Below are 14,669 nucleotides of genomic sequence, written 5' to 3' on the forward strand. Positions count from 1 at the left end.
CAGGTACTGACCCCTGGGTGCTGACCCTTGGGTGCTGTCCCCTGGGTGCTGTCTCCTGCGTGCTGACTCCTGGGTGCTGTCTCCTCAGGTGCTGACCTCTGCGTGCTGACCCCTGGGTGCTGTCCCCTCAGGTGCTGACCTCTGGGTGCTGACCCCTGGGTGCTGTGCCCTCAGGTGCTGACCTCCGGGTGCTGACCCCTGGGTACTGACTCCTGGGTGCTGTCCCCTCAGGTGCTGACCTCTGGGTGCTGACCCCTGGGTGCTGTGCCCTCAGGTGCTGACTCTTGGGTGCTGACCCCTGGATGCTGACCCCTGGGTGCTGTGCCTTCAGGTGCTGACCCCTGGGTGCTGACCCTCGGGTGCTGACCCCTGGGTGCTGTCCCCTGTGTGTGGCCCCAAAGCACTAGGATCCTGGCGCTTAGACCCTCCGGGGCCACTCGGGTGACGTGAATCAAGTGTCTTTAAATCAAGATGTCACCTTGGCCATTGAGGCCCCTCGGGCCCGGGGCTCATCCCTGCAGGTCGGCAGGACAGCTGAGGTGGCCGGGGTCGCCTGCCTGCCCAGCTGCTCGGCTGCTTCCGTGACCGACGCAAGGCAGGAGCTCGGTGAGGACCGAGCTCCGTGCAGGTGAAGGAGCGACAGCAGCGACAGTGGCTTCCAGGAACATTTGAGACTTGGCCATCCTGACGGAGCTGGTGTTGGCTCTTGGGTCCCTGCGGCGGTGGTGCTGGAAGCTCGTTCCCACCAGCGAGGCCGCCGTGGGCGCTTCCCCCCGAGGAGCAGAGCGCTGCTTCGAGCTTCGGACCTTTAGGGGAAGAGCCCGCAGGAGTCGGTGTGCAGAGCTCGGGCGGGGGTGCGCGGGGTCCCCGCCTGGCCGAGCCCCCAGCGCCCCGGCCTCTGCTGACCGTGTCGACGGTAAAGGGCGAGGCCAGCAGGAGGGGGCAGCGCCGGCGAGTGACTAAGAACACGGACGACGGGAGCGGATCCGCGGCCGCCGGCTGGGCCTGGGGCTCCTGGTGCCATCGGGGCCCCCCCAAGGGGCCCGTCACGGCCACGCTCCCGGTGACAGTGTCACGGTCGCAGTCTAACAGGGCGCAGGGCAGCGGGGCCACCGGGACTAAGGGGCCTCAGGCTGTGCGAGCTCTGGCTCGGCGTGGCTCCGAGCGGCAACGGCCACCCTCCCCGCCATCCCACGTCGCCCTAGGGCCCTGCGGCTTCCGGGGACCCCGGGCTCAGAGCTGCTCCAAGAGCTCGGGCTTCGCACGGCGCGTCACCAGACGAGACAGGGGTCAGTATTTCATGGCCAATGCCTGGGGACCCGGGCCGGCCGTCGAGGCTCAGGCTCCTGCCCGCTGCGCCTTAGCGATGCCGCAAGTGTCTCCAAATGCGGCCCCCCCTCCACGTGCCCGCTGAAGCCCTTCACGAGACCAGCCGCCTGGCCGCGAAGACGAGCAGCACCGGGCAGGGGCTCCTCTCCTGCGGCCCTCGGAGTCCCCGCGGGCCACCACCGCCACCCAGGCCTCCAGGCCTGCCCCAGGGTCCTGGGTCACCCAGGCCTCCAGGCCCCCCCTTGGTGCTGCACAAATGATGGGAACTAACCGAGGAGAACACCCTGCAGACATTCTGGGGGACCCACGAGGCAGGAGGACGCGTGGGCTCCCCATCACGCACCGCATCGGAGCATCGCTGTGAAACCTTGCAGGCCCGAGAGCCAGGCCTGGGGACGCACCTTGACTCGGGCTGTGGCCCTCCACGCCGCGCCGGCAGGAAGCAGCAGGTCAGGAACCGTAGGGGAGCAATGTCTTCGGCCCAGGCTGCCCCCCACTTTGCACCTGAAAGGAGGGCTGAAATCGGGGTGGGTTACGGAAACGGAAACGACTCCAAGGAAGGGAAGGAGGGACAGGAAGAGGTGAGTGCAGGGGGCAGCAGTCCCGGGAGCCCCGCTGAGCTTCCCCGGCCATCGGCTGTCTGGGGAGTCGCGTGGGGCCACCCTGAAGCTGGCGCCCAGGGGCGAGGGGGGCCGGGTGAGCCCTGGCTCGGGTCCTGGGGTTGCCCGGAGCACAGGGACTGGTGGCCCCGGGAAGCCGGCCCGGGGATGGGGGGTGCAGCCCGTGGGGGCAGCACAGAGTCAGGCCGTCAGGGCGAGGCTGGCGGAGGCCACAGCAGGGAGCAGGCCGGGCAGAGCCAGGGGGCGGCGAGACCCCAAGGTGCCCACGCGGGGGGACGCCCGTCCTCCCAGGGCTCCAGAGGACAAGGAATCCGGCCTCCGCTGCCTGGGCAGGGCCCTGGGGGCCAGTGTCGCCCTGCAGGGACAGGTTGGTGACAAGAGGCCCGCATCGGCCCGGTGCCTCCAGCCCTGCCACCTGCAGCCTGGGTCCACCTGCCCCGCCCCCGGCCCTAAACCCCAAGCCACCAAGAAGCAGAGAAAGCAGGCTTGGGGGCAGGAAGGAGGTCACGGCTCGGGCACCTCAGTGACCTTCGGGGGGCAGACGAGGCCTTGAGGTCAAGTCCAGGAGCAGGAGGGGGGACACCCAGGGTGCCCGTCGCCGCCTCCCACCTCCGCGGCATCCGATTTTTAAAATTCGATCCTTTCTTGTTTTTGACTTTATTATGACTTTGCACCTATGATCTGCATGATGTGTTGTGGTCACATTTCCTTTTTTTAATGACTTTTTGTCTCTCGTGACACAAACTGTCATTAAGAAAATTAGCTGAGTTCTCCGATGCGGCCCCAAACTTTAGAGCAGGAATCTTGAACTCCTCCCAAGAACTGACATAGGAGGCGGCGCAGCGATTCCAGGGGCTCCCTGGGCCGAACCCCCGACGGCGTGTTCAGGCACCTGCCCTCGCCCCCGGGCCTTGGCCCTACCCCCCCACCCCCCGCCCCTCCTCCCCTCTTCCCTCCTCCCCCCTCCCCCTTCCATCCCTCCTCCCTCCTCCCTCCTTCCCCTCCCATCCCTCCTCCCCTCTCCTCTGCCTCCTATCCCTCCTCCCGCACCCTCCTCCCCTCTTCCCCCCCTCCCCATCCTTCTCCCTCCCTCCTCCTTCCCCCCACCACCTACCTCCCTCCCATCTTCCCCACCATCTTCCTCCTCCCCTTCCACCCTCCTCGCCGACCTTCCTCCCCTCTCCCTCCTCCCCCTCCATCCCTCCCCCCCCTCCCACCCTCCTCCCTTCCCTCCACACCCTCACCCTCTCCCCTCTTCCCCTCCCCCTCCCATCCCCCTCGGCACCCTCCTCCACCTCCCCTATCCTTCTCCCTCCCTCCTTCTTCCTCCCCTCCGCCCTCGTCCCTCCCATCTTCCTCCCTCCCATCCTTCTCCCTTCCCCCTCCCGTCCCTCCTCCCCCATCCTCCTCTCTCCCTCCTCCCTTTCTTCCCTCCTCCCCCTCCCCCTTCCCTCCTCACCTCAGGCTACAAAGTTTGAGAGATGTCAACAACACCTTGGCTTATGTTCAGATTATTTTAATTGTCAGAAATACGTTAATTTCTTTATAATTTCTTAATTTAACTTTTGCCAAAGGGAAGTGAATCATAGTGGCCATTTAAAAATCCAAGTGTATTCTAGCATTTTGCGCTTGTTTAATAGATTTGAGGAAAACAAAAAGGAAAAAGAAAGGGAGGCATATTGATGTACCATTTATACTTTTAAGGTGTCTTGTGTTACAGACTCCAGATGTTCTACGTATTTTATGATTTTGTGCAGTTTTCTCAAGCTTAGATTAAGGGTAACATTACATGTGTAAATGTCCTTAAAAAGACAACTTGACAACAAGGAAGTCCTTAATTTTGTCATAAATGGGAAGAAAATGAAACAGGATATTTGTCACTTATAATAGAGTCAAATCAAGTTTTAATTCTTATTTAATCACAATTAGCAGGAAAGTTCTGTATCACATATGTTTAGCTTCCAATATCAGCAAAAACAAGAAGTGTGTAATATAAGGCTTGAAAAAGCAAATGATACTTTTTTTTTTTTTTAGCCAAGTGAGAAGCTGAATCCCTGCTTAAAGGGAGATCACATTTTTTGTTCTTCCATAGTTAGCCTGATTAGGTATGGGGCTTACATTGTTTCCATGGTACCGTATTTGTATTTCTTTCCTCCAAAGGGCATGGAAAGTTAATTCTCCAAGTGTCCATCCTTCTAACTGCTTAGCTACCACTCCTCCACATGCTATTCATCTTTAACAATTTTTTGGCATCTCACTATTCCTTTATTGTCACTTTAGTAGGATTTCAAGATGAAGCTCAGTGTTCAAACTACTCCATTTATCCAGAAGCCACATATGATGTTATCATTATCTAAAATTTTTCTTTTTTACTGTGAAGGTTTGGTTGATATTACTAAAGATCCAGACTTTAATGGAATCTATGATGAAGACATGAATGAAGATCCAACATATGATCCCAATAGCCCTGAAGAAAAGGCTGTTTTTATGAAATATGCTGAAAACATTATGCTAAAGTTGACATTCAGTACCACACAAGTTCAACAGTATGAAAATGTCTTTATATTTGAAACAGCCTATTGGCTTACTAACGCTATAAAATATAATCAGGATTATCTTGATATTTGTACCTACCAGAGGCTACAGCAAAGGTTATATCTTCAGAAAAAGGTTATTCAAAAACACTTTGAGAAGAAAAAAGAAATCAGAAAAGGGATAGGATACCTAAAGCTAATATGTTTTCTGACTCCATTTCTACTGAGTTTAAAAAAGAAGATGAAAGTTCCATATTTAAGTAGTCTACTTCAGCCTTTTTCAGGTAAGTATATCACCAAAAATCAAATATAAAATAATTGTGTATGTGTGTATGTGTGTGTGTGTATATATATATGTAACATATATATATGTTAAATTTATATTTTTTTTACTTTGTTAATTTTTTTGTTAAATTTATATTTAAATTCAATTTTGTTTGTAGTGAGTGAGTCCAGGCATGTGATTTTGCTGTAGCCTGTTAAGAAAAACAAAATTTAATTTCTCTAAAGTAGTTTAAAATACTTGCTATATGTACTTGATATTTATACCAATTATATGGGCTATAAGAAGACTTAAAACAAATTCTGAAAAAAAATAGGGAAATATGGCATGTTCATGATGGCACAACCTGTGAATATGTCATATCTGATCAATAAACCTACAAATTCAATGCACTTCTATGCAAAATCCCTATTGTGTTTTTCATGAAAGTTTGTAAATTGACTCTGAAAGTAATATGGAGCAGTAAAGGATCACGAATGGTATTACATTTCTGAAAAAGAGATGAAAACATATTTTAAAACTTTACTAATGCGTTAGCACAGTTCTACACAAATAAACCAATGTAAGAAAACAGAGAGCAGAAATAGGACTGTACTTACGTGGACTTTGACAAGAATGTAGTGCAAACTATTCCTCCCACCCAGGTTAGCACACAATTTATATATTTTCACTGATGCCCAAACATGTAGACTTATCATGGCAGGCTTTCTATTCAGGTGGCAAGTTTTCAGTAGAAATTTTGCAAATCATGTACCGAAAATTTGTATCATGGGCATTCAAATGGTCAAAATTATTATGCTTATCTGTGTGTGAACTACTTAAAAATGGGCTCATGACAATTCTCGTCCTGGGGTGCAGGCAGGAGAGCAGTGTGTATGGAACTGAAAGGTCTTTGATTAAAGAGAACGTTAGCTATATCTGTAGTGTTTTATTACTTAGATTATTGGAAGCAAATATGACTAAATGTTAATAGTTAATTCCAGGTGGTGATATTAAGGTGTCGTATTATTCATCGTAGTTTTCTGTACCTTTTACATTTCTCCAAATACATTACATACCTTACACTGATGAAACTGTATTCTGCTAATAAGTCAAAATATTGAACAAACCTAATCTTTAGAAAGATTAGGAGCTTTAGAAAATTATTTTTCTAAAATAAATGTTATATGTGTGGTTTTATTACTTTCCAACAAAGTGAGCTAGTTATTTTTGTCAGTGAGAAATACCCACCTATTTCTTTTCTTAATGTCTCTTTTTGCCTAAATTAGGTCAGGTTAAGCTTTTATTTAGCCAAGGATTCTCTGAGGCATAGTTTCTTTTATTTTTTGTTTTTTTTTGGGTTTAGCCAAAGATTCTCTGAGGCATAGTTTGTTTTTTCTGTTTTGTTTTGTTTTTTGTTTTTTGTTTTTTGAGGCATAGTTTTAAACCTTTTCTGACAATTAGAGGTAAGACATTAGTCTTGAACTCACATATAAAAATCAGTAAGTAGAATAATGTTTTGACCATTCTGTTAAAATGTGTATACAAACTATAGAAAATGCCCAAAATGAATGATATAAACATATTGTTGTGTTTAAGATATGTACTAAGACCATGATTCATACATTATAATTGCCAAGATTTTCATTTAATGGGTATGTTTTTTTCACTTGGTTTGTGTAAATGAAAATCTAGATCTTCAAAATTTGATTGTGTACGTGTTTTCACTTCTTAAATGAAACTTTGTTTTCCTTGTTGGAGATGACAAGGTCAAGACAGAGCGAGAATTGCCTCCATTTATTTATGGACGAGACTTTAAATGCCAGCACTTTCACTACAAAGAGGATCAATATTTTCATGTTCATGGAGGAATTGAATTTGATATCAGCACACCTTCAATTGAGAATGCTTTGGAAGATTTTAAGGTTTAAATTATTGTTGTTCCTGAAATTATTGTTTGTCACTTCACAATTCATTTTATCTTATTCTCCATCCAGAAAGAGTCTCTGTTGGTACAGGCACTAGGCCGGGCTCCCAGTGGTTATCTTTCTAACTCACTAATTTTTTCATACATCGTGTAACATGCATGAGTTAAGTGCAACTGCATCTGAGGCATGTTAGGTGTCAGAGATAAAATGATAAATAAGCTAGGTACAACGACCTATTCTCACCAAATTAACAGACTTTTAATCATAGTTGCCCTAAAAGTTAATCAAAAGTATTGTAGAAATCCTTCAACATTCGCTACATATTCTTCCATTTTCCTTGAGGATTAGTATTAGAAGAGAGACCCTCTAGAGTTTAGGAACAACAATCTAATCTAGAATTTAATATAAACATTATAACATTTGAGTAATTGTTGCTTTTCTACCTTCTTTACATTGTCTTCTCTTTTGTATTTTTTCTGCATTTCCGAAGGTAGGAATTGGATACATGCAGTTATCGTTATAGTCTAGTGGGATATTATACTGAAATTTATCATTTACAATATAAAATTTCATCTAAAAGAAGTCATAATTGTTTAAAGTTGTTTAAAGATATGTTTTTAGTAACGTTAACTCCTATTTTAGAACAATTTAGAAAAAATACGGGATTGTGCTGCTAATACATTTGCAGAAGATTCAGGATACAAAGAATATTACTCGATACCAGTCATGGAACTTAATGGAAAAAGGTAAGGAACTTTCAGTAATTACTCACAGTAGCCACAACTTGTTGAAAGCTAGGAGAAAACAAGGAAAGTGTCAAAATGCAAAGGCTAACTTAATACCTCAGCATAAGATGCTAGGACAATAACCCCCATGAATGAAATATAGACTCAACAAAATACTGAATAGCGTATTTGTTACTCATGTTCTTTGTTACATTCTGTGTAATAAGCCTTAGACGTGGGGATCAGTTCTTATGACTATCGCCGTGGTTACAGGGGGATGGAGGTAAGGATCAAATCCTGTGGGCCTGCTGAAAAGCAGTGGACTCAGCACAAAGTCCTTTAGTTCCATAAAGAATATGGCTGAGAATTATCTTCCTCTGCTGGGGCTTGTTATGTGGATCATCTTTTGAAGTTGGATGTTTCTCAAAGTTTGGAATATGGAAAGTTTGGAAGTTTGGAAATTTGGAAGTTTGGAAATATGGAAAGTGGAGCTAGGGGCATTGTTATTAGAAGGTGGAGACTTGAGATTTAGAAGCATATAGGAGAAGTTTCTTTTGTTTTTGGTTTTGTTTTTGTTTTAAGGCATGGAAGTGGCTCAGAGGACAGGACCAAGTCTAGAACTCTGGAGAACCGCAGCTTTTAAATGGGGCAGGGAGAAGCTGAGGAGACAGCCAAGGAGACTGAGAAGGAGTGATACAGGGAGAAGTACCAAGAAATAGGATAGAGTGGAAGCCAAATGGGGAGAATTTTTAAAATAGAGACATAGTTAAAAGCATCAAATTCAACAGAGAAAAGGGCCACGTTGACTTAAGACTATAGAGAGCACACTAAATTTGGCAATGACTTGGCAAGAGAATTAGTTCTGGTTAGAAGCTATGTGTAGTGAGCCGAAGGGTGAAGTTGGGGAGCGAGCGTTCATGAGATGTGACGAAGTAAAGACAAAGATTATAAATTTCTCTCAAGATGCATGGCGATGGGGAAAATACCAGAAACAAGGCAGAGAGTGAAGCAGCATAAACAATGAAAGGTAGATCTTTTCACTAATACTCCCTGGATGCGCACATGATACTAGGCCATGCCAAAGACCGTGGGGCTAATGACCTTCATGATTTTGGAGAGAATTAAGTAATAGACCCCCGTGTTTCTAGAATGGACAGTTGGCCTGCGTCTCTCTGGGGGTGGAAATCTCTCGCTCGGGGATCCAGCACCTGTTGACATTCTCCACGTACAACCCTTGCCACGCTACGTGGTATCATGGAAGCACTTGTGAATAATGCTCTGTTCGCCTGGGTTGTAGAGTCTGGCTGGAATGCAGAGAATCTGGTGAGGTGAAATCTGCTTGGTAAGAGGTGGGCATGGACGCAGGAATATGCTTGGCAGGAGCTCACTGCCATTGACTCTAGGGGGCTCAGTCCCCTTGTTGGAATGGGGTGCCGTGGTGCAGGCAGCTCTAGTTTCTGACTATGCACATTTGCTCATCAGCGTTGGTGAGTGGTCAATAGCTGGGTGTGCACTTGCAGGCTTTCAACGCCAGCAGGAGCGTGTTTCTCAGACCCAGCCAGCATGGGGAGTGGAGATCATCAGTCGTTTCCCGGTTCCTGTATCAATTCCTAGACGACTTTGAGTTTCATGATCTCCACCTCCAGTGATTCCTAAGACTCCAGGCGCTCCTGCATCAGCTCTCAGGTCCCATGAGCCAGCCGTCCTTTCCTCCTTTTCTCGTCCGATCCCCTGCTGGGCTCCTGGCGCTCAGCAGGCCCCATGAAAGCAACTCGGCGCCACTGCAGGCACTGCTGACTCTGAAGCTGTTGCTTCTGCTTGTGGGTCTGGTGTTTGGGGTTCGGGGCTGGCTCCTCCTCATGCCCGCTAAGTAGCTGGCATCAACTGTGAGGCATGTTGAAGCCAATCCAATGATTGGATTGTAAGTAAGAGTCAGAATATCTGTTCCCCAATGAAGTGGGGAGAATTTCTTTCCTGATTTTTTTTATTGGCTTCAAAGAAGTGCTGCCTTGAGTCCCCCCCTTGGTGCAAAAACAACTCTTTTGGTCATTTTGCCAACAGTTGTTCTTTTCTGTGATGCAGGGATCATTCTGTGTTGGTGCTGGACCAGCGAATAGTCTGAATGATTGAAAACATGCATCTTTAAAATCTCCCCTCTTTGATTTTAGGGGCATTGTTATTGGATTGGGCTCATGTTTTCTTTCCTAGAATGCCGTATCTCCTGGGAAACCTGTGGTCCCTTATAAAAATAGGATCAGTTCTGCTGGCCCTCCAGGCATGCCTGGGAACATCTAAATCCTAGATTCATTTTGGTTCAGGTTGGGTTCTCCTACCATACTAGAATCAAAAAGTAGGGGCCACAGTTAGATACTCAGGATTTGGCCACCCGTAAAAGTATAAGAACTCATAAATTATTAAGGTGACAATAACTGGAGCAAAAAGATTAATTTATGCCAATACTAAAATATCTTTTTTTGGAGGAGAGCGTACCAGCATAATGATACTGTTGTGAATATGAAGAGGCAGGCCGGAAATCATCTTTATGTGATGGGGTGTATCAGGGAAATAGGAATGTAGAAGCTCCTTAGAAACTGGGTACAGGGACGCCTGGGTGGCTCAGTGGATGAGCGGCTGCCTTGGGCCCAGGTCATGATCTCTGGGTCCTGGGATCGAGTCCTGCATCAGGCTCCCTGCATGGAGCCTGAATCTCCTTCTGCCTGTGTCTCTGCCCCTCTCTCTGTGTCTCTCATGAATAAATAAATAAAATCTTTAAAAAAAGTAAGAAGAGGCCGGGTACAGATTCCCAGGCAGAAGAATATGAAGGGAGTTACTTTAAAAGTGAGGCTCCCCTATGGTCCCTGCTGATGTGCAGTTCTTGGATGAGGGCTCTCTCGTAACACCTGCCATCTGAGCTTTCCATGATTCCAGCATCATCTCTGTGTGGGCCAGCGTAGGTTGTGTATCCAACCTTGCGGGGGGGGGGAGTCATAAAATTCTGTGGTGAGAGATTTTTTCAGGGTATAACCACCTTCACCACCTCTTGCTTCTCCAGTTTCTAGAGTAGGGTACCCCCTCTTGGTTCTAGATGCTTGATGGGATAAGTAAATTGAATTTCTAAAAGAGGCCAACTCACATTCCGTTGGTATTTGTTAAATCTGTGAGTCTGTCATTGCCCGAGCCGTGATCTAAGAGTGCAGCACTGAGTACCCGGGCCCGAGGCATAGTCAGCAGCTTCCGGCCTCATAGTCACTTATCACAGCCAGAGCTAGCTCCCTGGAGCAGCACGTAAGAAGAGCTTGGGGGTTCCGGGACTCTGTGGTTGATGCCGGGGCCACTCAAATACCAAAGGATGTCCTTAGTGTGCTCCCCTGTGCCTGCACCTCTAGAGGCAGTCTTATGGGACTTGCGGTATGTGTTTATGGTGTCTACTCCTGGTAGCATGTAGGACACCGAGGGAAGTGAGCTATTTTTTTCTGGTAATTTAGTCATGCGTCGTAAATCAAGCATCTAGGGATGATTCCCATGGCTCCTTAAGGCCCTAGAACCTACCGCTACTGTGATTTGAAAGCCTTCAAATCTGAGTAAGAGTCAGAATATCTGTTCCTCAATTTTGGAGGCTGGGGTCTAAAAAGTTAGGCAAGGCCCCAGTGATGAAGGTGGCGCGTCCACAAGTCAGGGCCCATGGGAAACATGACAAGTCCCACCACCTGGGCTGGCACTGTATCTGAAGGTGTGGGTTAAGACAGCCTTTAGTTTATATTTTTGTGGTCTAGTTTCCTTTTGGGAGGACAGGATGGTGGATGGGAAGAGTGACAACCTCAAATAAATGCAAATAGGTCCCCAAATATGCCTCCATCCCTGCAGAGGTCTATTATATTCAGAAAACCGGGATGGAAGTAAAGGTCAAGGAAGAGAGTGCATTAGCCTCTGACCAGCTCATAACAGAGCATTTCCCTAAAACCTCCTTTTTCAATCAAGTGCAATTTATTTATTTATTTATTTTTTAATTGTATTTATTTACTCATGAGAGATACACAGAGAGAGGCAGAGACACAGGCAGAGGGAGAAGCAGGCTCCATGCAGGGAGCCCAAAGCAGAACTCGATCCCAGGACCCTGGGGTCATGCCCTGAGCCAAGGGCAGAGGCTCAACTGCTGAGCCACCCAGGCACCCCTCAAGTGCAATTTAAACTACAGTTTTATGTTTAATTGTTATAGAAAAATACAGGTTAGTCAGCATAGGGAAAAAAAGTAGCAAATGACTTCAAACACAGAAAGATTTATTTTTTTCTTTATTTTTTTTTTATAGCTACTATGTGATCTGTTTTGAACTTGAAACCTTCTATCATCAGCTCTATAAAACAAAGTGGTGGGGAGCCATAAATGAAATCGTGAATGTTCTGAAACCGAAAAGACTTCCACTAACAGATGCTCAATTACATGAACAATTTAAGAAAAAATTTGGATTTAAAAAAGCTATGAAATGCAAGGTAATTAGTAATCAGTAATTATCACATAATTGGTATAGGAAGCTATTATAGATAGTATGTTATTATAGATAAGTACGTGTCTCAAATTTTTATCTTAGGGATAAATATTAGGTTAAATAAAGTTTTCAATATGAAATTAAAATTCCACATTTTGCCAGTGTGGAGGCTATAGATTCCTGGATCATACATTTCTGGTAAGGTATATTTATTGTTATTTCCTTAAGCTAAACTTTAAGTGTATTTTGAAAAAAATTATTCTGGGCCTCTTAATAATTTTAGAGCATCCCGTTTGGTATGAAGTCTGCTGTTGAAAGAGGATTATCTGCAGTTTTCCATACATTTAGCCGTAAAACCTCAAGCTCGACCATCAATGTTTCAGATGAGGCCGGTTACACTATTTTCCATCATGCTGCTCTACACAACAGAGTCGCCGTGATATGTCAACTGTGCAACGCCAACTTCAACGTCAACCAGAGACGCTATATTATGTTTAACCAAGGTACCACAAGGTTCTTGAAATTTAAACTGTTTTTCTTTTATTTATTACCACTATTCAGAATTAAGAATATGTGTTAATTTTAGAGCAAGATTATAATTTGGTCTTGGTACCTAGAGCAAAGTGGAGAGTTTTGTTTCTCTTATGTCAGAGGGGCTCCTTGCAGTTCTCAAAGTATCACCTATGGCTCTCCTATAGTAGTATTTATTTGTTTATTGTGTCTCCCTCACTTAAATATGAGCCCCATAAAAGGCAATGACTTGGTTTACTTTGTTTGCCACAATATCCGAGCTCCCGGAAGACAGCCCGGCGTCATAGGTGCTCAGGAAGCGGTTGTTGGGTGAACGCATGGTGGGGCGGATGCAGGGAAGCATTTGATAATCCCTGTGGTAATTAATATGCAGTGATGTCCTATAAGAATTCAGAGAAAAGGTGGATAAATAGAGAACACAACAGGACATCCGTTTCTTAGCCCAGAGTTCTCAACCAGGGAGTAGTTTCTTCAAAATACGTAAAATTAAATTGTAATTAATAAAAAAGTATCCATAATAATATTTTTTTAGATTAATGGCTCCTTTAAGGCTTAGCTTTGACTTTAAAAAGCCATTTTTCCTGATTATTAAGTATGCATACTGATACATGCATTCGCGAGAATAAATGTAACCAGTATAAAAATGAGAACGTTGAAAATGAAAGCAGAAGACGTCCATAACTGAAGAAGAAAATAGAGATAAAATATCAGGAAGAGCTGATGCCTCAAGACTGGCAATAAGAAATTACAATTTTGTATTTTAACTAGATTTCTTAAAAAGTTGTGTTAAATTTTCACACGCCGAAACAAAATATTCTGCTTTCATCCTATTGACTACAAATAAATTCTGTTCCCTTATCAATGTAATTTAAATGTCTTGATAGTAAGACACTTCGATTGGTGACAGTAGAGCACAAACTCAGTTAAATGTAGATGCAATGAGTACGCGGCTTTTTACAGATGTACCATAGTAGAAGCCGTTTTTGGTGTGAAAAAATTCATTTGTAAATTGAAGTCTCTCCTTCATCTTGTGACTGTTTGGATTTCCATTTGGTGAGAATTGGGTAGATTTTGAAGTATGGAAAATGTGCAACTCTGCCTGCAAGTCTGCGCACAGGACCCCACAGCTCAGAACCGCGCAGGCCTCGGGGGCGCCTGGGGACAGTGACCCGGGCCACCCCCACCCTCTGCGGGGTCGGCCTCACCGCCTCGCGGTCCTGGTCCAAGCGGTCCCGCCCTTGGCAACTGGACGTGGCCGTTTGTTCGTATTCCCAGGAGTCTGTTTTGACTAATGTGGGGAACTGCTGTACATAAATGATCATATTGCTGTTTTCCTTTTAAAACAGAGTCATCAAAAATGGACACGAAAAGAGAAAGAAACGGTAAGACGTAAGTAAAGTAGCTGGTGCTCGGAAAGCTTATTGCACGTGTTAAAACTCTCCTTAAGCTATACAGTCTACCAAATGTCCCGTCACAGGACAATGTCACATAATGATGTTTTTGTATATATTTTGAAGTATTTTTCTGTCCATGGTTATTTATTCATATTTCTCTTAAGTCTTGTTTTTTTTTTCTTTTACCTGTGGAATTTGTAGTTACCTCTACTATTTTTATAAAATCAGGCCCCAAAGTGGTTTTTATGCCAAAAAAAAAGGCAGTGACTATTATCCAGATACGCTGCCATCTAGTGACAATAACGATCTGTTAGGTCTGAGGATGAGGCGTTCTTGACTGAGCTGAGAGATGGGACCTAAGTATTGAATACGGGATGAGCACTGGGTGTTATGCTATATGTTGGCAAATTGAACTCCAATTAAAAAAAATGAAGAAAAAAATAAATTGATTAAACAAAAGCCTACTTAAAAAAATATGGAGATTCAGAAAACATGTTAAAGGGCCCATCTTCCCTCTATAGATGTCTCTGAAAGACCCCCATGCCTTCACACTCTACACAGGATGATTCAAGGAGGGCTAATTTTTTTCAGGTTTTAGCCATATTTAATTGATCAGTGACAACCAGCTTCAGCTTGGTTTCTTTATTCCCAGAACACACAGCCAGCAACACAGTGAACCTGACATGAAAGTGTGAATCATAGCATCATAGCATAATGTAGCCATTCTTCCAACTCAAGAGTTTAACTTCTTTTTTAAATTCCAGCATAGGGATCCCTGGGGGGCTCAGGCTGAGCGCCTGCCTTGGGCCCAGGGCATGACTGCAGGGTCCTGGGATCGAGTCCCGCCTCGGGCTCCCCACAG

The 14,669-nt window shown here is 45.5% G+C and overlaps 1 protein-coding gene across 7 annotated transcripts in view; it reads left to right on the forward strand.

Moving 5' to 3' along the window:
* Window positions 1-14,669, forward strand: part of ANKAR (ankyrin and armadillo repeat containing) — a 51,654-nt gene that overhangs the window by 3,372 nt on the left and 33,613 nt on the right. For all 7 annotated transcript variants that reach the window (XR_005385019.1, XR_005385018.1, XR_005385022.1 and 4 more), the window contains exons 3-8: window positions 4,330-4,767; window positions 6,507-6,670; window positions 7,316-7,419; window positions 11,706-11,886; window positions 12,166-12,385; window positions 13,760-13,795. Coding sequence is in view for 2 of the 7 variants with exons in the window: in XM_038585124.1 (XP_038441052.1) it covers window positions 4,330-4,767; window positions 6,507-6,670; window positions 7,316-7,419; window positions 11,706-11,886; window positions 12,166-12,385; window positions 13,760-13,795 (1,143 nt within the window). In the remaining 5 variants the exon portion in view is untranslated. The remainder of the gene's footprint in view (window positions 1-4,329; window positions 4,768-6,506; window positions 6,671-7,315; window positions 7,420-11,705; window positions 11,887-12,165; window positions 12,386-13,759; window positions 13,796-14,669) is intronic.

This window comes from Canis lupus, chromosome 37 (assembly GCF_011100685.1).
Source record: "Canis lupus familiaris isolate Mischka breed German Shepherd chromosome 37, alternate assembly UU_Cfam_GSD_1.0, whole genome shotgun sequence".
In the NCBI taxonomy this organism is placed as follows: domain Eukaryota; kingdom Metazoa; phylum Chordata; class Mammalia; order Carnivora; family Canidae; genus Canis; species Canis lupus.